This window comes from Panulirus ornatus, chromosome 65 (assembly GCF_036320965.1).
Source record: "Panulirus ornatus isolate Po-2019 chromosome 65, ASM3632096v1, whole genome shotgun sequence".
NCBI lineage: Eukaryota > Metazoa > Arthropoda > Malacostraca > Decapoda > Palinuridae > Panulirus > Panulirus ornatus.
The window spans coordinates 11,859,383-11,886,734 of record NC_092288.1 but is presented as its reverse complement, the minus strand read 5'-3'; the positions used below and the strand labels follow the sequence as shown (position 1 = coordinate 11,886,734).

Below are 27,352 nucleotides of genomic sequence, written 5' to 3'. Positions count from 1 at the left end.
CCTGACGCACGAATTTTGTCCCATTAACGTTCACATTACGGGCAACAACGCGGATCAAGTCTACTATAATGCTGGTGTTCATGAGATCATAACGCAACGTATGACTGATGCTAAATTATTAACATTGTATTTGACTGTGGGGGGGAGGAGAGGGAAAAAAAAAGAATATGATGCTTCACATGTTCTGTGAACCAGTTTCATAAAAATCCAATCAAGCTCACGTGGAGGCTGGACGGCGCTGAGTGTGCCACTATGTTACCGCTGACGATTTTGTCGACTTCATCAAATTTGCCGGGGAAAAAAAAAAAGGGGGGGGAGGGATTTTATAATGCTATTGCGCCACTCTTTACTAATGAATGAGATAGAGTTGGAGGGGGAAAAGGTGCCATATTTTTTCGGTTTTAGTCTCTCAGATCTTTATATAAAAAAAGGGCCATTTTATATCACTTATCAGATAAAGTGGATGATCTTTCAATATAGATCAGTTATCGGCGAGATAATCACTGATAAATCTATACTTGATTATCATAAGATAGATGGACTGTCTTCTATTTCTGTCTATCGTGAGTTAACGTTATCTATCATACGTGTTATCTTCGTAATCTTTTTTTGTAGTTCGTCGGAAGATAAGAGATGGAACATACCTATTATCTGATGTGGAGTGGAAAAGAAAAAGTCAATTAGTAGAATGTTATTTTGTTGTGTGTATGAAGATAATCCATCGAAAGTCAGTAAAGATCTTGAGCATGACAGTACGACCCTTGTGCATAACGGTACGACACTTTGTGTACGACGGTACGATCCTTCATCACGACGGTACGACCCTTGTGCATGATGATACGACCCTTCATCACGACGGTACGACCCTCCATCACGACGTTACGACCCTTGTGCATGATGGTACGACCCTTATGCACGACGGTACGACCCTCCATCACGATGTCACGACGTTACGACCCTTGTGTACGACGGTACGACCCTTCATCTCGACGGTACGACCCTACAACACGACAGGACGACCCTCCATCACGACGGTACGACCCTTGTGCACGACGGTAAGATCCTTCAACACGACAGCACGACCCTCCATCACGACGGTACGACCCTTGTGCACGACGGTACGACCCTCCATCACGACGGTACGACCCTTGTGCACGACGGTAAGACCCTCCATCACGACGGTACGACCCTCCATCACGACGGTACGACCCTCCATCACGACGGTACGACCCTCCATCACGACGGTACGACCCTCCATCACGACGGTACGACCCTCTATCACGACGGTACATCTTAAGTCATCTATGGATCATAATTCCATCGTTGATGGCTCACTCTTGCGATACGTAAGGCTAAGAATATTAAGACTCCTATGGGATTTATATCCCAAACTCTATAAGTATAATTTAGAAGGTCTAAGTTTACTTTTCCGTGAGACTAATCTACCTCAAAGAAAGGTGGATGCGTTAAGCATAATTAATGAGCTTAAAGTAGAATTCATTTACATAAATCACAGGGTCGTGATATGAACGTTGTAGAAAGATATAAGAACGGAGTCTTTGCATATTTCTAAGGTTTAATTAAGTTTTGATCGCGTAGATTCTTTTGACGATTTCGATACTGTATGTAAATTCTTTGGACGATTTCGTTATTGTACGTATTATCTCGACGAGATTTGATTTACGATAGATTCGGGTGTTGCGTCAGGCTTGGGAGGGAGCTAAGCCAGAGGAGGAGGAGGAGGAGGAGGGGTTGGTTTTCACAGGACGTCATGGGATGCTGAGTGCCACCCCTTCCGAACCAGAGGCGGGCTTCCCTAGGGGGGTGTGAGGGACGCTGCTTTCATGCCAAGTCACGCATCACGACCCATGCGAGTGGTGCGGTGTACTGTGTGTGTGTGTGTGTGTGTGTGTGTGTGTGTAGGTAGGTGTACTGTGTGTGTGTGTGTGTGTAGGTAGGTGTACTGTGTGTGTGTGTGTGTGTGTGTGTGTAGGTAGGTGTACTGTGTGTGTGTAGGTAGGTGTACTGTGTGTGTGTGTGTAGGTAGGTGTACTGTGTGTGTGCGTGTGTGTGTGTGTGTGTGTGTGTGTGTAGGTAGGTGTACTGTGTGTGTGTGTGTGTGTGTGTAGGTAGGTGTATTGTGTGTGTGTGTGTGTGTGTGTGTGTGTAGGTAGGTGTACTGTGTGTGTGTAGGTAGGTGTACTGTGTGTGTGTAGGTAGGTGTACTGTGTGTGTGTAGGTAGGTGTACTGTGTGTGTGTGTAGGTAGGTGTACTGTGTGTGTGTGTGTGTGTGTGTAGGTAGGTGTACTGTGTGTGTGTAGGTAGGTGTACTGTGTGTGTGTGTAGGTAGGTGTACTGTGTGTGTGTGTGTGTCTGTGTGTGTGTGTGTAGGTAGGTAGGTATACTGTGTGTGTGTGGGTGTGTGTGTATGTGTCTGCACTTCTTTGTAACTATGTATTAGTACATTACGGTGTGTACGTCCTATACCAGTGGGGCCCCAGCTGAACTCTCTCTCTCTCTCTCTCTCTCTCTCTCTCTCTCTCTCTCTCTCTCTCTCTCTCTCTCTCTCTCTCTCTCTCTCTCTCTACTATCCTACAACATTCAGACTTCTGTAGTTTGTTCACATTCACAACTTCCTCTCTCACTTCATTTCATTCATCCTCTACTTTTACATTGTAAAATTATTTCTTTCCTAACAAGTCTCTTGCTTAATCTCGGTCATGTCCTCTGATTTTATTCTATCATTGCATGTTTCGAAAAGCTGTACACCACTTACATCAGACTGGTTTAAGACCACAAACGTTGTGATTAAATCACCCTCTACACTTCTCTCTTCCAGAATAGACAAATTCTTGCTTTTTTTCACCTCTCACTGTAACTCAGTCTCTTATCTCTGGTACCATTACCATTGCCCTACACTGGACCTTCTGTTCCACGTTTGGTGACCAAATATAAGAGGCACATTCTAGTCTTGTACTAATACATGACGTCAACGCTTTACCGAATATCCCTTTAGCTATTTACTCAAATGTAAATCTTAATGTTTGTCACGTTTCCTTCAAGGTGGGGTGGCATGGCGACCTTCCCTCTCTGTTTTCAGCTAAAGGTACCTATGTTCCTCCACCTTCATTATAGATATCACAGAATCGTCTCTAAGATGTTGATCGTTACATCATGGCAACGTGATCACATCCCCCACTCAGTGTTCCAATACAAATTCTTATGTTCTGCGTCGTTTCCAACACCACGTCTTCCCTCTGAGTCTGCTTTCGTAATCAAATTCAAGCACTAGATGGTCAGTTTTTTTTTCCAATAGTTGTATTGCATGTATGATATTCTCAATTTCTATCCTACAATGGGTCGAGATGGGGTCTGGTCATAATGGTGTATCAGCCCTTGTGATTCTAAAGTGTATTCACTGACATGATTGTGTTAGACATTTTCTTCTGGACACTCCAAGAGCACTGGTTACTATTACTCTCCATAACACCTAACGAGAGTCTTAAATTCTTCCAATACGTTTCCTTATCATTGCAGTCCTTCATTAGGAGAACATTACGACCTCTGGAGAGAACGTTTCATTGTGTCTTGTACCATCGTGATTGTAAAATGGTTTTGATATCTTCGTTCACTTGTTCTGGGTCATTTACATGATTGAAGGATTGTTACTATGACATTCTTTCCCGCATCTACTCTTCCTGTTACGTACTATTTCAGTGTGCCATCGATCAATATATCCTGAAACTTAGGGTTGTATCTTAAGAGTTTTAATTCCCCTCCTCCTTTTTCTTTTCCCTCCCTTCCACGCTGCAATGTACCCCTCCTGACGTATTAGGTAGGATCTGATGTTTTTAGTGGCTTTAGTCTTGCCTTCCCTGATACAGTCCTTCAACTCCAGGTCTTTTCTCTTCAAACGTTCCTGGAAATTCAGTAACGAAGGAGAACATATATAGAGTTCCAGTAGATGATAAGTGACACATGAGTCCGTTTTAACCTGAAGTTGGTTAATTGGTATAAATTTGCTTCCGAAGGCGTAATATTTTACTTATAAAAGGGAAGAAGGGAGTATGAATGAGGATCAAGGTTCGAGAGAGTATTGTGTGCTGAAGACCACATTCCTTGGCCAAGAGAAGGGTGAAACACACACACACACACACACACACACACACACACACACACACAAATATATATATGTGTATATATATATATATATATATATATATATATATATATATATATATATATATATATATATATATATATATAGATAGATAGATAGATAGATATATCCTTCCCTAGTCCATTTATACGTCTAATGTCTGTAATCAGTTCGAATCAATTTTCTTTCTCATCTACTTGTATTGGGCTGGCGCAGTAAATATTCAGGGTCGAGGATGTAATTGTCGTGGCAAACGGCTGTAGTCTGGGGAAAAATGGTTTATTGTCAAGGTAAATAGCGGGTGTTGGTGGGGAGGAGGGATGGCAGGCAGAAGGGCCGTTGCGGCGGGGTAACGCTGTGGGAATAGCGTTATTAGCGGAGAATATAGCCAACTGTGAGGTACATTAGAGGGGGGAACTGAGATTCCAGTGGGAATTTCGTGGTTTGCAGATTTCTTATTCTCCTCTCTCTCTCTCTCTCTCTCTCTCTCTCTCTCTCTCTCTCTCTCTCTCTTCTCCTTGGGTTGTGTGGGGGAAGTTAAATAGTTTCTGGTGAGACATTGTATCGATCTTAGGGAAGACTTTGAGGCGTAGGGGAGATGTTCTAAAGTATATTAAGAATTGTACAAGCATGTCGGACAAGCGTTCATAGTTCTGGTAGCGAATTTTAGTAATGTGAGGGGGAAGGAATGGGTGATTTCGTAGCTCATTTATGGGTGTTGGTAGGGTTCAAAGAGTTGGGTGGTTATGACGGCATTGTAGTTAGCTTCAGGGTAATTGCTATGGTGTTCTGGTGAATTCGGGAGGAATAGAGCGACAAGGTTCGACTCCCGGAGAAACAGAGTGACAGGTCTTAGACTTCCTGAGGTACACAGATTGACAGAGATGGACGCAAAGACGAGTAGAGTGACCATGTTCGACTCCTGCCGGAGGAACAGAGTGACAAGACGAGATGGACGACGAAACAAAGATAACCTGAAGGTGGTTTTGAAGCCGTTCGAGCGATGCTCCATGACTGTTGTGGTGCCTGACAGGGGCAAGTAGTCCACTGATGGTGGTGGGTGAGTCTGGTGACCACAAGCAAGATCTTGTAGTTTTAAGAAGCTCCACCGAAGATATCAGGACGATGGGAAAGATACTCTCTCGACTTCAAATCATACGTATAGAAAAATTCCTTTTTTCCCCTAACGTTGCTAAAGCAACAGGCGTGAATTTCGCTGTCTTGATGGGTTATCTGCCTAGCACCAAAAGCCCGACCATGTTTAGAAAGTCGTTTCTCAACGAGCGATGTGATTCTGACGACAGGGGGGAAAATGGAGAGAGAGAGAGAGAGAAAAAAAAAAATGGACCACTGGAAGTGACTAGTGTCTGCGGCACTTGTGGCCACTTGTCACACTCGTGCTTGGGGCGAAGCTAATGATCCCTGAGGCTTGAAGACGCACCAGTGAAGGGCAGAATGATCGTCGTCCTCCTCACACGAGAGGAAGATCGGTAATATCATAGAGGTGAGGACGGTGCGCTACCTCATATCCAGGAAGTTAGCGGGTGTTGTTATGAGGCTGATGTGGTTATGAGGAGGAGGAGGAGGAGGAAGGGCGGTGGGAGAGATTGTTTTATCTGGCCTAGTTCATGGTAAGTGACAGTAGACATTATTTCCAGTATCCAGTCTCGTCTCGTCCATGCAGACACCTCCCACCTCTCGCCCCTCGCCCCTCACCACTACCACCACCACCACCGCCGCCAACGGGTCCTCTGTGGCAGGAAGAGGCGTAAGGACCAGAGGTTGAGGAGTGAAGGAAGCAGGGCCCTTCCAGATCCTCTTTTCTCCTCGAAGAGCCTCTGCACCTCTCTGAGGCAGCTGCTCTAGCTCGTGTCCTCCTCCTCCTCCTCCTCCTCCTCCTCCTCCTCCTCCTCCTCCTCTGCCTCCTCCTTCTCCTCCTCCTGCTTCTCTAAGTCAGTTATTTTCTCTTTTTTTTGTAAGTTTCCTCCGCTTCGAACTTGTCCAGTGCTTATTCATCCAAAATTCTTGGGGGTGGGGGTCGCCAGGGTTTGTCCCATGATGACCCATTCCTCACTTTAAGGGCGAGAGCTTTATCTAGCAGCTACCGACCCAGATGAGATCGTTAGCAACAAGATGATGTTATATTATCATATATATATATATATATATATATATATATATATATATATATATATATATATATATATATATATATATATATACCCAACTCCGCTAAACATGTCTGGAGAAAAGAAGTGAAGTTCAAAACTCACCCAGGAGGAGGAGGAAGAGGCGTAGAAGGGAGAAGAAGGAGGAGGAAGAAGAGAAAGAGGAGGAGGAAAAGGAGGATGCATTATTCCTCTCCAACGATCGGGGGAGCTTGAGGCATCCTGATAATCTTGGCATAATATCAGTCGTGGGAAGAGTCAGGTTGATGCTGGGAGTGTGGCGTTGAGCCATTCTTCGTGATAAGACAAAAATTATGAAGTTTTCGTTTGCACAAGAATCAGGTCCGCCACAGGAGGGTCAGGGTCCTCTTCCCCACCACAGTCCATGTGATGTGGGAACATTTTCCCCACCACAGCTCGTGTGGTGTGGGAGCTTTCCCCACCACAGTCTCTGAGGCGTGGGAACTTTTTTCCCACCACAGATCGTGTGGTGTGGGAGCTCTCCCCACTACAGTCTCTGAGGCGTTGGAACTTTTTTTCCCCACCACAGTTCACGTTGCGTGGGAACTCTCCCCACTACAGTCTGTGTGATGTGGAAACTCTCCCCACCACAGTCCATGCGGTGTGGGAGCTCTTCCCACCACAGCCTGTGAACAAGAAGATCCCAACCATAGCCTGTGTGGCGCCATAGATGAAACTGTTCATCACTGGAACTTCTGTCGGAAACTGGGTTTCCGTTCGTGATTTCGAGATAGCAGGAAGCATCAATATGGCCATCTGGTGCGTGGGTGTCCAGGGCCCCTCAGCAGCCTGTGGTCATGGCTGTTCCAGGCGCTGGAACGCCCAGAACTTCTCAGCAAAGTCGGCTAGTCCAGACGCTGGGACTTGCAGAACCTCTCAAAGAGGCTGTGGTCACCTGGACCACCCGACGCAAGCGAGGTGACTCTCATGATATGGTATCGGACACTCCTGGAAATACTGACGAGGCTCACCTTGAAATCTGGTCTGGTACAAGATTCAGCCAATGCTCCTGATGTCACAAGAGCGCTCCAAGGGCGCCTTGAAGGAGTATCCGAAGGGAGCGGAGGGGCACTTCACCGCAGGTATGGTGGTGGTGGTGGGGCACCCGGTTGGTTGGGCCAACAGCCGAAGATAAGATCATGGAAGACTGGGAGTGTTCCTTGGTGCTGAGGGGAGGTCATGTACATCCCGTCGCTATGACGTCGTGCCGATGATTCTCTCTCTCTCTCTCTCTCTCTCTCTCTCTCTCTCTCTCTCTCTCTCTCTCTCTCTCTCTCTCTCTCTCTCTCTCTCTCTCTCGAACTATTAGGGCGATAACTAGATCAACACCCCCTCTCAGAGCGGATCAATACCCCCGCCTGAAAGGTGACAGATACATTTAACCGGGTGAGTAATGCTGTCCTCACAACCTACTGATGACAACCTGGAGGGAAAGTCAGGCCAAGAATGGCAGGGTTCCATGCCCTCCTCCCGCTGCCCAATATGTGACCTGTCCTGTACACCGTTGGTGACGGTGGGAGATCCACGGGCAAAACGCTCTATGGAGATAAATCATCATCTCTACCCGCCCTTACCGACTATGAAATCCTCCAAGGAGAGAGAGACACTCTGGGACCACGACCTCCTTCATAGATCCTAGGGACAGTAGGACTCGTCCAAGAAGCTCTGGAGGAACAAGAACATTCAAAGAAGGAAACATCTTCTGGAGACGAATGAAAAAGAAGTTCAGACGGGGTGTGAGGAGCCCTGGCTACACCAAGGCTCCTAACGTCATGTATTATCATCATCTTGGCTCCACACACACACACACACACACACACACACGCACACGTATACACGGGCAGGGGGTGGAGGGTGGGAGCATACAACATTACTAACTTCACGATCTTTTTCAACAAGTTGTCTTATTATTTCTTCTTTTTTTTTCAACATTCTCTCCCCGTTATTCACGCATGACTCTGACGCTGAGTCTGGAAACTTCGTCTAATCAGTCTTGACAGAGTGACGTGGAAGTGGATGTTTTTTTTTTCTATATTGGTATAAACATCTGTAAGTAGTAAAAGGAAGAAAAAAAAAGGGGTGATTAGAAAGAAGTTTCATGCCTTCATAACTCTTCAGAATCGGAGGGTCTGGTCAGTCAGACGTGTCCAGGACATGTACGAGGCTTTGGTGATTATCCTTATATAGCTGACCACTTTGTTAACTCCCCAGCGATGGAAACATCTTCCTGTAGCATGTTGAAGATGACTCTAACTCTGTATTTCTTCACCAGGGGCACCAAAGCTAATCTTTATTTCACTCGTGTGTGTATATATATATATATATATATATATATATATATATATATATATATATATATATATATACTGACTGTCATATTTATCTCTTGTGTCTCCCCTGATGATGTGATTATTACACGAAAGTGCACTTGGGAACTTTTCGTGTTTCATTTCTCCCATGGACTCATGGGAATATATATATATATATATATATATATATATATATATATATATATATATATATATATATATATATATATATATATATGTATGTGTGTGTGTGTGTGTGTGCATATACATATATATTTCACATACGATTCAAAAACATACGCACATAAAAGTTAGGATCCCACGAATGTAGGTAGCTCTCTCTCCCCCATACTGTGAAATAGATTACACACACAGACACACACACACAGACACACACACACACACACACACACACACACACACACACACATTCGTTAAGGCTCCAATCTACATGATAATCCGTGGAGATAAGTGTCATACGGGGATGGCGACCCCGAGGATGGGGGGTTGGGGGGGACAACTCCTGATCCAGATTTGCATAAGGGCGACGTCTCCCATCACAAGGACGGGTCTGGCGATCTTATTCCACTTGTGGTTACGTTACAGAATCCTGGACCCCGGGCATGTGGAGACCTCGAGCTTCCCCTTGTGTCAGCAGATCTACAGAAACGTTGCTGGTGCTCCTCCTCCTCCTCTTCCTCCTGCTCCTCCTCCTCCTCCTGCTCCTCCCTCCACCACAATGCTCCTCCTCCTCCTCCTCCTCTTCCTCCTACTCCTCCTCCTCCTCCTGCTCCTCCCTCCACCACAACGCTGCTCCTCCTCCTCCTACTCTTCCTCCTCCTCCTCCTCCTCCTCCTCCTCCTCCTGCTCCTCCCTCCACCACAACGCTGCTCCTCCTCCTCCTCCTCCTCCCTCCACCACAACGCTGCTCCTCCTCCTCCTTTTCCTCCTCCCACCACCACAACTCTACTGAAATTCTAATATCATTTCTCCTTTTTTTCTTAAGGGTAGACCATTCGAATTTACAGTGGGACACGACCGTGTGTCTGTCTCTCATCCACGTAGCGGAGGACACTGGGATTGGTGGAGCGAGAGTAATGATATTTGAGGTTCAAGATGCTGTTGTTAATCTATCATTTTTGAGGCAAGTTATAAATGCCCTTTTTTTTATCTATTATGGTTGGAGGCTGGAGGCTAAGGGCGTCGTGCGTTCTCGCCACAGATCAGGTGGACCTGTGGACGGTGTCTGGGACTGGCTGCTCCTGCCCTCGCCAGCCACCAGGGAGACCTCATGACTGTGCCTGCTGCGTGAGCCGGATAGCGTGCCCGTGTGGCCAGGCGAACCCTCACCGCTGTGCCCAGTGTGGCCTCCAGCAACACTGCAGCAACAGTAAGTAACCCGACCCTCCTGATGTAGTAATTGTTACTCGCCTACAATGATACTGTATCCAGTTATACAATACTACTGTATCCAGGTAGTACAGTGGTACTGTATCCAGTTATACAATATGACTGTATCCAGGTGGTACAATGGTACTGTATCCAGTTATACAATATGACTGTATCCAGGTGGTACAATGGTACTGTATCCAGTTAATACAATACGACTGTATCCAGGTGGTACAATGGTACTGTATCCAGTTAATACAATACGACTGTATCCAGTTGGTACTATGGTACTGTATCCAGTTAATACAATACGACTATATCCAGTTGGTACTATGGTACTGTATCCAGTTGATACAATGCGACTGTATCCAGGTAGTACAGTGGTACTGTATCCAGTTATACAATACTACTGTATCCAGGTAGTACAGTGGTACTGTATCCAGTTAATACAATACGACTGTATCCAGGTAGTACAATGGTACTGTATCCAGTTAATACAATACTACTGTATCCAGGTAGTACAATAGTACTGTATCCAGTTAATACAATACTACTGTATCCAGGTAGTACAGTGGTACTGTATCCAGTTAATACAATACGACTGTATCCAGTAGTACAGTAGTGCTGTATCCAGTTAATTCACTACTACTGTATCCAGGTAGTACGGTGGTACTGTATCCAGATAGTACAATATTACTGTATCCAGGTAGTACAACAGTACTGTATCCAGTCAGTACAATACTACTATATCAGGGTAGTACAATGATACTGTATCCAGTTAGTACAATATTACTGTATCCAGGTAGTACAAAAGTACTGTATCCAGTTAGTACAGTACTACTATATTCAGGTAGTACAATGATACTGTATCCAGTTAGTACAATATTACTGTATCCGGGTAGTACAACAGTATTCTATCCAGTTCGTGCAACAAGTCAGAACCATTACTTCAACCATTCATACACTTAGTAGAACAGTCAGTACGCCTACCACACTACATCAGTCAACACCCTACCACAACACTGCAATATGAACCCCTACAACGATTGGAATGGAGTGAGGAAAGAGGAGAAGGAGGAGGAGGAGGAGGGAAAATATTAAAGACGGAATTCAGGTCATTAAAGGAGAGGCCTTGGGTAAACCCCAGGGAGAGCGAGACAACACACAAAACCACAAACCTTTTCACTGTGTGGTGAGCCTGCATTATAGTGGCCAATTAGTCTCCTTGTTCTTAACTAAACCCACGTAAGCTGGCCAAGTGCCTTACCCCGAGACTCGTTATTCTTTTCCTTCATATATATATATATATATATATATATATATATATATATATATATATATATATATATATATATATATCTTTTCTTTCATACCATTCGCCATTTCCCGCATTAGCGAGGTAGCGTTAAGAACAGAGGACTGGGCCTTTGAGGGAATATCCTCACCTGGCCCCCTTCTCTGTTCCTTCTTTTGGAAAATTAAAAAAAATGAGAGGGGAGGATTTCCAGCCCCCCCGCTCCCTTCCCTTTTAGTCGCCTTCTACGACACGCAGGGAATACGTGGGAAGTATTCTTTCTCCCCTATCCCCAGGGATATATATATATATATATATATATATATATATATATATATATATATATGTATATATATATATATATATATATATATATATATATATATATATATATATATATATATATATATATATTTCATACTATTCGCCATTTCCCGCATTAGCGAGGTAGCGTTAAGAACAGAGGACTGGGCCTTTGAGGGAATATTCTCACCTGGCCCCCTTCTCTGTTCCTTCTTTTTTTTGGAAAAAAAACGAGAGGGGAGGATATATATATGAATATATATATATATATATATATATATATATATATATATATATATATATATATATATTACAAAGCGATTAACGATTGTTTATATTGATAAACACAGCGATTGAAGATGGCTCAACGAGAAGCTGTTGCGAGATGGATTGAAAATCTTGAGGAAGATAACAGAAGATGATTAAAGTGGATATCTTACATCATGGGTTACTTACGAAGCCCAGGCCAGTGTACCGTGGATCGTAATGATCATTACCTGAAGGTATATTATAGAGCCTAGATGCTTTAGATGCCTCGGGAGGCAACTTTAATGAAGGGGGACACAAGCAAAGTCTGAGCTGGGGGAAGGAGTATTAATGCCTTTGCCAGACACCTAATCCTTCTGTGCTCACCTGTGAGGGACAGGGAACATTTCTAGGTGAAGTAACTATAATAATATATATATATTAGATTTTATTTAGATATACCTTAGACATTGCTGTGAATCATGGGCCCTAAATGTCGAGATGAATCGTGGCCTTCATGGAGAAGAGATGGTGATCCTTCGACAAAGGTTTACCATAACCACACACACCATATAGCCACCGAAGGTACACGGAACGAACCGCAGGACCCCATGAGTACTCTGCTCTCCCGAAGGAAGCCAGCTGGGATGACATGGGTACATGCATGGACGAATAAAACCCCTCAATATAGAGGCTGCTCCATGCAGTACTTCATGCTTGGGCGACTAAAACCCCTGAGTGTAGAGGCTGTTGTACAAGCATCACTCCATGCTTGGACGACTGAAACCCCCGAATATATGGAACAGCTGTTCACAAGGTAAATAACTGTAGCACCTATACAACACTTCAGGCTTTTGAGAAGCAGTCTTTGTGGTGCTGATTGTATAGGGTTTCCATCACAGAGTGGACGTTGTGGCCAACAGGTTTATGTCATTATAGGGTTGCATTGCGTTGCATTGAGGTCAAACAAAGGAAAACGAGTGATTTAGAAATGTTGATTCAGGGAGGAATTACGTTGAGCAATAGACTTGCGAAAGGTTACAGCTGCCCCGCGCACGAGAGACGCTGAACGGGAAAGAACTGAGAGAGGAAATGCGTATTAGAGAGATGATGGGAGGAAAAGTGAGGTGAGGTATGTACAGTAGAATCGTCGGCATAAGAGTGCACAAGGTTGAAAGTAGAAGAGAAACGATCACTTAGTGAGAGAAGAGAGACAGGCGATCGAACAGGACCCTGAAGAAGAACAAAGTTGATAGGTTAGGGGGAGTGGGAAGACATCCCCATCAACTACCACTGTAAATGAACTGACCAGAGAGGAGATGATGCCTCACAGAAGATAGAGAGAGAGAGAGAGAGAGAGAGAGAGAGAGAGAGAGAGAGAGAGAGAGAGAGAGAGAGAGAGAGAGAGAGAGAGAGAAGAAGCAAGACAAAGGAAGAGAGTTCAGAACCCAAAGATTTATATATAAGCCACGCCCTGTCAAACGGTTTAGAAATGTCGAGAACGACGTCAAAAGTTTCACCAAAATTTTTTGCCGAGGAGGAGGACGAGGACCCAGGAGTGAGTCGAGCAGGAGAGAGGATCACGAGTAGACTTGGCAATGAGAAATCCGTACTCGTGATCAGAAAGGAAAAGGAACTGGATTCTAAGTGTCTGAGAAACTGTGACTTTAGGAGTTTCGAAGACTCTGGAGGTAGTAGTAGTTCCTCCATCCATACTCTGCAACCTCCCCCTTACCTTTTACTGTCACTTTTCCATACCTTATCCTAAAGCTCTTGCGTGCCTGTTAACGTCCCCTCTCCCCATCTCCAAACCCCCTAACCTCACATATATCCCTGCACGATCGAGGATCTCCCACCAGACGACATTACCCTGGGTGAGAAGGCACTCGACAGCAACGAACATTCCCCAGCAACTTGGCTCCAAGATTAAAAAGGAAAACGAAAAACACTTGTTACCGTTTCCAGGAAAAGGTAAACATTATGAGTGTGTATACTGAAGGTTTTCCTCCCACTGGTAAAGATGGCGTATCCCTCATGACCATCGTTCAAGTTCTATATATCTTTTTTTTCCCCTCCTGACGTGAAGCTTCCGTCTGGCCTACGCCTCCCACCTGCAACTGACTCACCTGACGGGAAGCCCAAAAGAAGCTGACAATGAAACACACACACACACACACACACACACACACACACACACACGGGAAAAAAAAAGAGCAGAGGTTAAACATTTTATCTGGACCTTGATGAAACTGTTCACTGAAACTAAATTGTATAATCCTCTTTGAGAGAAAACATCTGTCGTATACCTGACATAAGTCTTCTCCTTTTCGTCACGCAACAAGACCCTTCGTCTGCTGCTTATTACATACATTTTCATTTTCATGGCTTGTTTTGCTGGTGTTTCTCCTTCTATTCGCGATGGTCGTCGACGTAATATCCCACTCACGAACAGATGTCAAATAGTCGTGCTATTCGTATTATCATTTTTTTTTTTCGTTACCGATTCATTAAGTCTGGCCCGTCACCTCTAGCTGACGGCGTCGTCAGGAGAACCAAAAGCACTCTCTCCTCCAATCAGGAACGAGAGGGAGGGGAAAAAAGAGGAGAAAAAGACTGAAGGTAGGAAGTGAGATTGTCACAAGTCTTTATTGATTCTTACCTCCGAAGATGACAAGATGAGGACGAGTGAGTGATTGAGTGGGGTTTGGTTGGGTAGGAGAGGGAACGTAGAGGAGGTGGATGAGTGGTGGGGGATGAAGGTGGAGTTTAAGGGCCACCGTGGCTTAGAGGGATGAATGGAGATTCTGTGGTGCTGGAGGTGGAGTGTGAGGGAGGAGGGAGCAGATGTGTCACTGTGGCTCAGAGGGACGGCTAGAGGTCCTGTGGTGTTGGGGTACTGATGAAGCAAGATGATACATGATGGAGAAAAGAGATATCTAAATAGTGACTCGACAGTGGATGTCTCCAGCTCGCCATACAATCCAGTAGAGAGAAAAGTCTTCAGTAGATGGACATTGAGTCGACCACCTCCCCCTCGTCCCCCTTCCTCAGGATTACAGTGTCAACCACAGGCTAGCCCGAGTGGCAGCCTGACCTAAGAACCCGCCATATACACCTCACAGATCCACTCTGGTTGCCTCTGGGACAACGTGAGTGCAACGTGTACAAATCTATATCCACGAGACGCCCCAAAGCCCACGTAACGTCCCACACATGCAGACGCGTCACCAGCAGACCTAACCTGACCTTTCTATACACGATATTCAGATCGACTTCGATATCATTTATTTCATTTTGCCACGCACACACACACACACACCAGCACTGACCTTCGTGAATACCAAGTGTTATCACCCCGGTACCACTGGGACGAGGCTGTCTACTCCATCATCAGAAAAACCACTGCAACGAAAACTGTTCAAGCCTTATAAGTATCAAGTCTCAGAAGTGTACTTAGGTATCAAGATTTTATATCGATAGGGAGATATATGTCTTGCTATCAATATATCTGTCACGCCAATTGTGTCGTGCAAGAGATCGAAGTCCATGTTATCCCTCCCTCCAACTGAGGTGAGGTTATGACAAAGGAGAAAGCTGTGGGTGATTGACTAAGAGACTTGTCTTTCCAACCTCCGTGTGGTCTAGATAGCCAGCCGAACGCCCCTCTTAGGTTTCGAAATCCAACCCAAACTGCATATACATATCAAAGGATTCGATTGTGTTTTTTAGATATGTATAGAGATGAAAAAATATATGAATATACAGCAAGAGACATAGAGTTTGACGTCTGTTGCTCTCGATATAGAGGGAGGGATCGTAACTAAAGAGCCGTAAACAGCCTTGAGCAAGAAGGTGAAGCATAATAAGAAAGGATCGTGTAGCGGAGCATTATATGAATAGTGTGTGTGTGTGTGACGTGCATGGTGCCGGAGTGGGCTGGCAGGGAGAATGGGTGGTGGTAGAGCAAGGCAGGAAAGGTGTCAGAACTGCACAGTGTCCACAGGGAAGCGTTGGTGTCACACAGGATTCTCCCGGAGACATTTGGCTGTGGTGAGGCAATACTAGGTGTTGCCACCAGTGTGGCAGCCACCACTAGATGTTGGCACCAGTGTGGCAGCCGCCACTAGATGTTGTCACCAATGTGGCAGACAATGCTAGGTGTTGTCACCAGTGTGACAGCCACCACTAGATGTTGGCACTAGTGTGGCAGACAATACTAGGTGTTGGCACCTAGTGTGGCAGCCACCACTAGATGTTGTCACTAGTGTGGCAGACATTATTAGATGTTGGCAACAATGCAAGCTGAAGACATCATCAGAGTGGCCCACCTCAGGTCACGTCCCAGGACAGAGTAGAACATGTCACCTCCCAGGACAGGGCAGCGCAGGTCACATTCCTTGGCATGGCAGAGCTGGTCATGCCCTTGGGCGGGTCAGCATAGATCGTGTCCCTGGACGGGGCATCGGAGAACACGTCCCGTGACAGGGCAGTGCCCACAAGTCACGTCCCTTGACAGGGCAACACATGTCATGGCCCAGGACAGAGTAACACAAGTCATGTGCCAGACTAGGGCAGCGCAGGTCATGTCCCAGAACAAGACAGCCAAGGTCACGTCCCAGGACAACTTCCCCTTGACCACTGGAGGCTGAGGGACCCGTCTTTGACCTCAGGTCACAGCTGATGCTGTGACCTTGGCTTCGAGTGTCACATTTCACTGGAATAAGTGAACGCAAAATACTGGTATAATTGAACACAATATACTGGTATAACTAACCACAATATACTGGTATAAGTGAACACAATATACTGGTATAACTGACCACAATACACTGGAATAACTAAATATACTGTTATAACTGAACACAGTATACTGGTATAACTGAACGCAATATACTGGAATAGCTGAACACAATATACAGGTATAACTGAACGCAATATACTGGTATAACTAAATACAATATACTGGTATAACTGAATGCAATATACTTGTACAACTGAACGCTTAGGATCATATGGGTATGACTGAACGCAGTATAGTCACTGCTGATGACAATACAGTTTCAACACCACATAGTTCCCCATAGTGACCATCTCCGTCTAGGAGGAGCCGAGCCCACACCAGACCAGACCGGATGACGTGTGTTTATGCAAATGAGCGGACCGTCCCAAGATTTTGTGGAGCCGTTTCAAAGTTCTGACGGGACTCTAGGCCACCGTGTCCCCCCCAATTATTTTGCCACGCTCAAAATGCTCTTAAATTCTCCACCTCCCCCCTCCACACACACAGACACAGACACACACACACACACACACACACTCGTTTACAATTCCATTTTCTTTTCTTTTCTTTTTTTTCTCGTGAAAAACGCTTTGTTGCAGTTGTCTTTTTTTTTTCTTTTAGCTTTTTATTCAATCTGCTGTTCGCGCTCGGAATTTTTTTTTTTTCCGTTCTTTTACGTTCAGTTGCATGTTGGATCTTGGTAAATATATGTCGCCCTAATTTTTTTTTTCTTTTTTTTTGTGTTGTATCTAAAGCAGTGTCTAAATGATTATGAAAGTTATGTAACTGCCGAGGTACTTCATACGTGCTAACCATAACTGTTTTAGTATGTAAGTCTTACTTAGAACATAGTAGATAACGGAACACACACACACACACACACACACACATATATATATATATATATATATATATATATATATATATATATATATATATATATATATGTATATGTATGTATATATATATATATATATATATATATATATATATATATATATATATATATACATATATGTATATATATATATATATATATATATATATATATATATATATATATATATATATATATATATATATATACATACATATACATATATATATATATATATATATATATATATATATATATATATATATGTGTGTGTGTGTGTGTGTGTGTGTTCCGTTATCTACTATGTTCTAAGTAAGACTTACATACTAAATATATATATATATGTATATGTATGTATATATATATATATATATATATATATATATATATATATATATATATATATATATATATATATATATATATATTCCCTGGGGATAGGGGAGAAAGAATACTTCTCACGTATTCCCTGCGTGTCGTAGAAGGCGACTAAAAGGGAAGGGAGCGGGGGGCTGGAAATCCTCCCCTCTCGTTTTTTTTTTTTTTTTTTTTTCCAAAAGAAGGAACAGAGGAGAGGTCCAGGTGAGGATATTCCCTCAAAGGCCCAGTCCTCTGTTCTTAACGCTACCTCGCTATTGCGGGAAATAGCGAATAGTATGAAAAAAAAAAAAAAATATATATATATATATATATATATATATATATATATATATATATATATATATATATATATATATATTAGAGAGAGAGAGAGAGAGAGAGAGACAGACAGACAGACAGACAGACAGACAGACAGAGAGAATGGAGAGTGGGGGGTATTCCAAATAGACTGACACAAAAAAACAAACGAGTCTAATTAGTTGCGTGTCCTCGGGGTGGGTCACACCGTCCCTGTGGACGACCTGTGGTAAGGGCCAGGTAAGGCCTAGGGAGGACACAACCAGGACAGAAGGGCTTCAGGTCACCCCTCTCCTACCTCACACTCGCAGGATTTTCTTACATATTAGAAAAAACAAAAGGTTTCGACCGTCGACTTAGGATCAGAGAGAGAGAGTGAGTTAAGGTGGAGGCGGGGGTGATCCATCCGACTGTTTAGTGCTGCCCGAGTCTCCGTTCTTGGGATCGATCGCCGGAGCGGAAGAAGCCTATACCTCCTCCTCCTCCTCCTGCTCCTCCTCCTCTTCCTTCTCCTCCTCCTCCTCCTCCTCCCTTCCTCCACGCCTGGCTACTGCTGCAACGCGTCCCGGTGTAGAAAATGCTCTGCTCCTTTACGTAGATCATTTCGGCTGGGCCTCTGCTCTTAAGACTGGCCAGCAGTGGCTCTACCTGTCCTCTGTTTGCTCACTTCGACAAGAGACGGATTTTCATCACCTGATTACTCTCTCTCTCTCTCTCTCTCTCTCTCTCTCTCTCTCTCTCTCTCTCTCTCTCTCTCTCTCTCTATCAATCTATCTACCTATATATTTCTTTCTTTCTTTCTTTCAAACTATTCGCCATTTCCCGCGTTAGCGAGGTAGCGTTAAGAACAGAGGACTGGACCTTTGAGGGAATATCCTCACCTGGCCCCCTTCTCTCTTCCTACTTTTGGAAAATTAAAAAAAATGAGAGGGGAGGATTTCCAGCCACCCGCTCCCTCCCCTTTTAGTCGCCTTCTACGACATGCAAGGAATACATGGGAAGTATTCTTTCTCCCCTATCCCCAGGGATATATATATATATATATATATATATATATATATATATATATATATATATATATATATATAAATTCTTTATTTGGCCCCTTCCTTTGTTCCTTTTTTAGGGAAACTAAAAAAGAGAGGGAAGGATTTTCAGCCCCCAGCTCCCTTTCTTTTTTGTAGCCTTCTACGACACGCAGGGAATACGTGGGAAGTATTCTTTCTCCCCTATCCCCAGGGATAATATGTATATAATATGAAATTCGTCTACCGCGTGGAAAATTGAGCCCTAAATGAAAGAACGTTGTTATTCTTCATTAATAATTTCTGGCGTTTTGCGATCACCGTGATACAACAACTCAGCGTAGATCATTACTCCCGGACGACAGATGTTGTTACCGGACCACAGACATTGATACCGGACCACAGATGTTGCTCCATGCATCGATGTTCTCAGTAGTTCCCTTGGTTTTCTTACACTTTTACTTTCCTTCCAAAACTTTTATCTTATTCTGCCTGAAATTTTCCGATAATCTCTCACCCTAACTTTCATTTGCCCTCTTTTTCAATCCCTGCTTCTTCGTCCTTAACTCCTGCCGTTTTCTCTTGTACAACTCCTAGTCACATGCATTACTTCCCTGCAGATAATGTCTATACACCTGTCTTTTCTCTTTTACTTACAACTTAGCTTTCTCATCCCACCACTTATACTACCGTTTCTCACCTTCCCAACCTTAAACATGCCACACACTTCTCTCGCACATGCCAGCACTATTCTCCTAAATACCACTCACGGTACCTCCTCACACAAGTCTCTTTTTCAAACTCACTTTCACCATCCTCTTTTCACTTGTCAGTTTCATCTTCGCATCCGCTAAATAATGATTATATATATATATATATATATATATATATATATATATATATATATATATATATATATATATATATATATATATTCTTTTCTTTCATACTATTCGCTAATTTCTTTGACCTAAAAAAGAAGAATCAACAAACCCTTGATCTTAAGCCTCTCCCCTCAATTTTTACAATAGCCCTTCAGACCCAGGGAGGAATATATATATGGCTCCCAGTAAATTGTTCCGGGAGAGTAGCGAGGGACTTATAGCATCCGTCTCGTCACAATTTACGGGTTACGTAGACGGTAAGTTTCCATTGAACTTGGGAACTTTACCTCCCTCGTATGTCCTCCAGCCTCTCCCGTGCACTGTCCTCCCTAGAATGACCCTGTACGTGGTATTTGCATCAGGGAGGATGGATGGATTTCTCTCTCTCTCTCTCTCTCTCTCTCTCTCTCTCTCTCTCTCTCTCTCTCTCTCTCTCTCTCTCTCGGGGGCGAGTGGCCGACACTCCTTGACACCTCCGTTTTCAGGAGCTGGATGCAGACTAACCCCATCCCCATCACCCTCCTTCCTCCCTCCCTCACCTTTCCCTCGCCTCCTGTCGTCAAGCAAGTCCTCCAAGCTTCACGCTGAACGTGTGTACTTGGAGATGTCTGCGTACGGTAAGTGTATTGGCCGAGCAGCCCTCACGACACACTCACCCATCACACGTCCCAGAGGGTTGGTTGTTCACTGGTTCGCCTCACTCACTGAGGCTACGTAGAGAGAGAGAGAGAGAGAGAGAGAGAGCTCAGACGGGGCAGCATAAGGAACCTGCTCCTCCTGCCTGAGCCTGACTCAGCAGGACAGCTTCCTTATATGCCCCCTGGACTAACGTATCCAGCCGGAAGATCTCCACCACAAGTTTCATCCCTCCTCCACCCACCCTGACCCGACACTGTGGTGGTGTGGTGGTGGTGGTGGTGGTGGTAGAAGCGGGTGGTTGAGATGGTGGTGGTAGTGGGAATGTTGGAGTCGATGGTGTACATGATGGTAGGAGTGTTGGAATGGTTGGTGGAAGAGATGATAGTTTTGGGAATGGTTGGTGGAGATGATGGTAGGGGAGTGTTGGCGTGGATGGTGTGGGATGGTGTCGGTCGTAAGGCAGGTGGCGCTCCTCGAGTTAACATGTTAGTCAGTGTGGTGGATGGTAGCGGTGGTGGTAGGCAAGGGGCTGGTCCTCAGGGTGAGCGTGGTAGGAGGTCCTGATAATATATGAGGTCTTACTGAACGTATATTGGACAGGCGATGATGCATGGAGACCATTAAGGAACTGGGGTTATAAATGGTAATCCAATGGGTCTATGATGTAGTGGATATGTATGGCGGTGTAGCGGCCCTATGTCACCTGAGGGGGACCTGGAACCGACAGACGAGGAGTTGCGAGCTGTTGCTCGTAACGTATGAGTGGTCATGGTGTCTGGTGGTGATAGATGGTCAGCAGTGTTGGTGGTAGTATATGATATGTCACTGTTGGTGCTGTTGTCTTTCTCTTTAGCATATCAGATGATGGGTTTTTTTTTATCTATGGTGGTTATCTGTTCTTTGCTGTGATGATGGTGTAGGTAGGTCTGGTAGATGCTTGTAGCCATATGTGGTCACTGTGGTATGGATGATTGTTAATTGCTGTAAGTGGTGCTTATAGCGGCTGCAATTAGTAGCTTCGGTGAAGCAGGAGGTCGTAGATATGACGATGACTGTAGATGGTAGCTATGATAAACCAAACGATGGTAGGTACACGCCATTAGTCCTTTCCGGCACAATGGTAGATGGTTGTACGAGAAGGGCAGGTGACTGTGAATGTGGTACGTGGTGGTGGCTGTGTTACCGGGGGAGGATAAATAGCTACCAGATGATGTTTTAGTTGTTTGTTGGGTGTTTGTTTAGCTGGAGGTGTTCATAGAAGGGCGACAAGGCCAGGAGAGAGAGAGAGAGAGAGAGAGAGAGAGAGAGAGAGAGAGAGAGAGAGAGAGAGAGAGAGAGAGAGAGAGAGAGGATGGAAGGGTCTCTCTGGATCAGGACGAGATGGAATGTGCGAATGTCTGTTTATGTTCAGTGCGAAACATAAATTTCCTTTGATCGGTACCTGTGGTGTGTGTTTATGTGCCATTTAGGTGCCTTTCTCCCTACCTGGGAGAGGTAATGATAACCCATAGCTGAGTAAAGGCAGGTTGGTCAACACTCCCTCTCTTAACCGAAGGTCTGTTTTGTGGAAGACGAAGTTTCTGTTGATCCAACGTCGAAAGTGTTCTAAATACTCTACTTCTAAGAATCAACGAACCGTAAGATATACGTTGATGTTCGTAAGACATGAAAAGCGTATAGAAAGCGTTTTCAAATGTAGATAGGTAGATAGATCGATTGATAGATAGATAGATGGATGTTTTCCAGGACTTTACGTCCAGGCTCAAGGGATTCCACACTGGTAACTCCCATGTGCCTCGCATTGGACAAGCCAAGATGGATAGCTCGCTTCGTAGATGCTCATGGCATCTCCAGGCCTTCCCTCCTCCTGTGCCAGACACAACGTTGATGCTTCATTCTATCACGAAGCGCCTCACACTCCCTGATCAGTTCTCCACCACCGTAACCCACCCGGTCGGTCGCCGTCTGTCCCTCACCACCGCTTTACCGAGCCAGCTAACCTCCTGAGCGATGGTGGTGGTCCTTTTTCTTCCACAGCGGGCGCTCCGGATCGTCATGGCAACAGAGGCCCTGACCTGACCTTTTTCAGCTGTGATTTCCTGAGCGATTGACGCTCGAGGCTCGCGCACACACAGTACACCGTCATTTCTATACACCATTTTCGTTACGATTCGACTAAGAGGGGAGGAAAGGGATGGGGAGGGGGGCTAGAAATGATGTCCCATCCTTGCAGTTCACTTTCCATAAATGAGAACAGAAGGAGGTGTTAAGGAGGAGTGCTCATGAGTTCAGAAGCTCAGTCTGAATGTTCGTGGATGTTTCGAAGATGAGAAGAGGGGAGAGGTAGATAGTATGTTTGTGAAGAGGAACCCTGATGCTCTGGCTCTGAGTGAAAACTTAGCTGAGGAGTAAGGATGATTTGAGAATGTGTTTGGAGTTGAGTCTGGGGCTAACCTGGGGCCGAGAGCAAAGGAAGGAGTTGACAGCTCGATTGAAAGAAATGGGAATATAAACAATGAAAGGATATAAGTTTCAGATTGATATGGAGGAGAATGAAAATGGACTACGAGAAGTGGTTGACTGTCAGTGTCTTGCACACCGTCGTGAGAGAAACGAGGAAGAGAAGCGAGTGCTTTGGGAGGAGCTGAATGATTACCTCAGCAACTTTGACGCAATGGATCGAGTCTAAATGAGACCTTTGAATGCAAGATTGAGTAATGTGGCAGTTGATGGTGTAATTAGAGGTCGTGGGGTACCCAGAATAAGTGAAATGGTGAATATCGTGTCGAGATGTGTGCTGAAAAAAAAAGAACTGGAAACTGGGAACACCTGGTTTGAAACAAGATGTATACATAAGTATACACAGGTGAGTATTTGTGGTTGTTAGGGAGTCGGTGATTGTTCAAGAGTTCTGATGCTAAGGGATGCATTGTCCTGTCCAAATCTAGTCCCCACTTTGTGTTCTGGGGGTCTATGTGCTGCTTCTTGTGTGTCGAGGGTGTTTGGTGTGGGGGGGTGATTGTCACGTGGGGTATCGCCTGTGACGACTTCTTAGAATGGTTGGCGTTTCGTCTATTGGAAATGATTGCACATCCCAGGTCTAACTGGTGGATGTGAGCTGGAGTCGTGTCTGTGTGTGAGGGTTCCAACAGTGATTGAAGACTTCTATGGAGATGCAGGCATTCTGGTGTCAGGGGAGCCCTAGTTCCAACTGTGTAGAGCAGCGCTACGTGTATGTTGCTATTACTGTGGTGGTGTCAAGGTGTTGTGATTCGAGTGAGGTCGTCTGCATATGAAAGGGTCTTCATTATGTGCTTTATTGAAGTTACTGGCAGGTCGTGTACGAATATATATATATATATATATATATATATATATATATATATATATATATATATAGATATAGATATATATATCGGTAATGCAACGTAGATGTACAGCGTTGGACACAATGAAGCTTAACGCAGTCCAGAATCTACTTTCTCATCTCCCGTTGAGCAAATGTTAAGCAAAATGTATCTATAGACCAATGCTCTTGTGACACCCAGACACGTCACCGACAGCGGAGGTACAAGCATGACTCCCCGTGCAGTGTCGGGAGCCCGTAAATCAACATATGTTTACCGGAAGCTTCTTGACTCCGTCCCGACCCACTTCGTTAAAAAACAGAGGAAAGGTGTCGAGGTCACTCCTGCGCTAGAAGGCGGAGCGGGGGTACGTTAGAAGGGGGTAAGAAAAAAAAGAAAGAAAGATCAACTCGTCCAGAATACGTTCCTCTCCGCCGTGCCTGAGGACAAGCACAGTTGAAGGATCGGCTCACCTTCCACAAGCGTTGACGTTCCCTTTCATCGTATCAGCTTTCCTGGTAACGGCCGTAAAGATACGTTAACACTGGGAATCGCTCACGGCGCGACAAAGACGGCCATAAAAACGTGTGAAAGAGAGAGAGAAAAGAGTAGGAGAGAGAGAGAGAGAGAGAGAGAGAGAGAGAGAGAGAGAGAGAGAGAGAGAGAGAGAGAGCGGATCGTATCGTCTGATACTTTACTTTCCGCTGAGTATCAGGAGGTTGGGAGACTTTCGGAGAGATTAACCAAATATGATTACTACTAATGCTATCTCCTTCATACTTACTGAAATGTCCTCATGGTTAGATGGCAAACAACTTTAGTGGTGGTGGTGGTGATCACCACTGCCTCAGTGGTAGGAGGAGGACAAAGACTAGAGGTGGACCATGTTCAAAGGAGAGGGAGAGACACAGTCCAACTTGGACACCTTCGGAGGCGCATTCCATCACCCCGAACTCCTGTTTTCTTGTGGCAACATGTTGCAGGCAACTTTACCAATATCGGGAAGGAATAAGAGTCAACGAGAACGAGACAGGGGCTTAAGTTACTGGTGTTGTGACTGTAGGTGGCCCTGGGCAAGACGTCTGCCGGAAAGATTAGCGACCGCTGGAGGAGACGAGAGACACGTCTAGCGCCCGGGCTGATAAGGTGACCCACACACAAACACGGCAAAGTGCAGTTTGTGTCGGCGAGCAAGACACTTCGCTGTCTCCGTATGCATTCCTGGAGAGTGGGACTGTCTTCTCAACCACTGCACCAGCAGCGACACAGGAACTTTACGAGAGAGGACGAACGGGACGAAGACACCTGAAGAAAGGGTGCAGATGACAAATGGGTTGTTCTGAGTGACACTTTCTTGTTGGGAGACTCGCTTCAGTTAAAGTTCCGAGGACAAAGGGTGCGACAACCTCTTGAGATTTTTGACGTTGATGGAAATGGTGGAAGTAGTTGAGAGAAAACTCAGCGATGTTCCGGGAATAGAGAGATATGATTTTCCACTATACGACTAATGGGAGTACATGATTTGTGCTTAAGCTCCTTGTGCTTTGCGTGGGCTCAGGTCATCCTAATAGGATGGTCGCTGCCGGGAGCTAACCCACCAAACGCCTTGGGGAAAAGCCTACATCACTTTGCGTGACTCAGATTTTCGACACGAGTGCCATGATGTGATGGTGTCCGAGTTCTATGTGGCTTGTGCCTCGAGAACCCTCTCCTTCGTTAACTTACTGTCAACTCTTCCTTGCTAAGCCTGATGACCGTCAAATCTCCCTTTGTCAAGCTTGATAGTCATCGGAACCTCCTGTCAAGTTTGATGACCGTCGATTGTCAAACAGAGCAAAACTCCCGTCTGGAGTGAGACATCTTTCTCCTCAATTCACCTGTTGGCTCGATCTTGTTTCATCTGTAAGGTCTGCTTTACTGTGGAATCACAACTTAATACCCGACTCTAAGTGCTGTGAAAGCATAATCAATGCCCTTTATACATGTATAGAGAGGGGTAACTTAGTGCAATGGTAGAACGTAACAAAGCAGACCGATGGAGGAGTGGATGTAAGTCGCTACTACAACCGATACTGGGGTCAGTCGATACCTCCTGAGTCAGGTGCGGTGTGGTAATCTCCCTCACTCCGGCTCGCTGTGGCCTGCCGGTGGGTGACAGGTGTTGCTTGTCTTCGAGACGATGGTCCCGCTCCCGCTCCCGGCCTCCTCCACGCTTGACTCCAATTTCCATGGATTATGAAGTTCTGCACATGGGCCAAGACGCGTATTCCACCTCGCATGACATCTACGGTATTGTAGCTGTGTACATTCAACTAAACTTAGTATTTTACTAACATAAATGACCTACGGCTTTAAACACGTATATTTGACTAATATATAGAATAAAGTCTTTAGATCAAAGTCTCTATTTTGTTAATGTTAATAGAAGTCTACAAGCTTAACATATATTTACACTTAAGCAATGGTTAATGGTAGGGACTAACAACCCCACATTTTACAAACGCAAGTTTAAGTCTACGGGCTGTCCCACCCATGTTTTACTAACGCAGCAGACCGTTTAAGGGCTTGCCAACCAAAACGTTTCACGTGCGCAACCAAACGTTTACAAACGTATCAACAAGGACATCTGACTAACGCATCAGAACGCTTACAGACTTATATCTAACTACATTTCATTTAACCCTGAACGAAAAATACATTTCTCCGACACAGCAAAACTTTCTCCAGATGTACCATCCCACATTTCGTAACACGACCCATTGCCAACGGCCGTGGAGGAACACTGAGATCTTCATCCAAGATGTTTACTATAATCCTTTTAACGTTGCCGTTGTTTGAATGACAGCATGTGAGTGCCCTCCATTGTGGCAGGTCGTCTAGCACACCCGCAGGAGAGAGAGGAATAACAAGCGGAGAAACTCGGCAATGTTACACTCCTCTTGAGTTATTTGACCATTTCTGCATTGACGTGGGATCATGGTTGGGTTCTCCAGGAGAGCCCCACGAACTTGCAGGAACTTCTCCGTCTGGGTCCCTGCGACTAAAGAGGGAGTACCACAAGGCTCTGGCCAGGTATGTCCCTCCCCACATGATCTGACGTGGTGGCATGAGAGGATCCTGTGTTACAGACGCAACTGGTAATTGGCGATACAGAGTATGATTCAAGGGCAGAAATAACCTCACCTTTAGATACAAGCTTGCTAAGAACCGTAAGAAACTACGCCATAATGGA

The 27,352-nt window shown here is 44.9% G+C and overlaps 1 protein-coding gene across 2 annotated transcripts in view; it reads left to right on the top strand.

Moving 5' to 3' along the window:
* The window catches only part of LOC139746460 (uncharacterized), a 370,524-nt gene that overhangs the window by 194,920 nt on the left and 148,252 nt on the right, over nucleotides 1-27,352 (top strand). For both annotated transcript variants that reach the window (XM_071657717.1, XM_071657716.1), the window contains exon 4: nucleotides 9,881-10,048. In XM_071657717.1, the coding sequence (XP_071513818.1) occupies nucleotides 9,881-10,048 (168 nt within the window). The remainder of the gene's footprint in view (nucleotides 1-9,880; nucleotides 10,049-27,352) is intronic.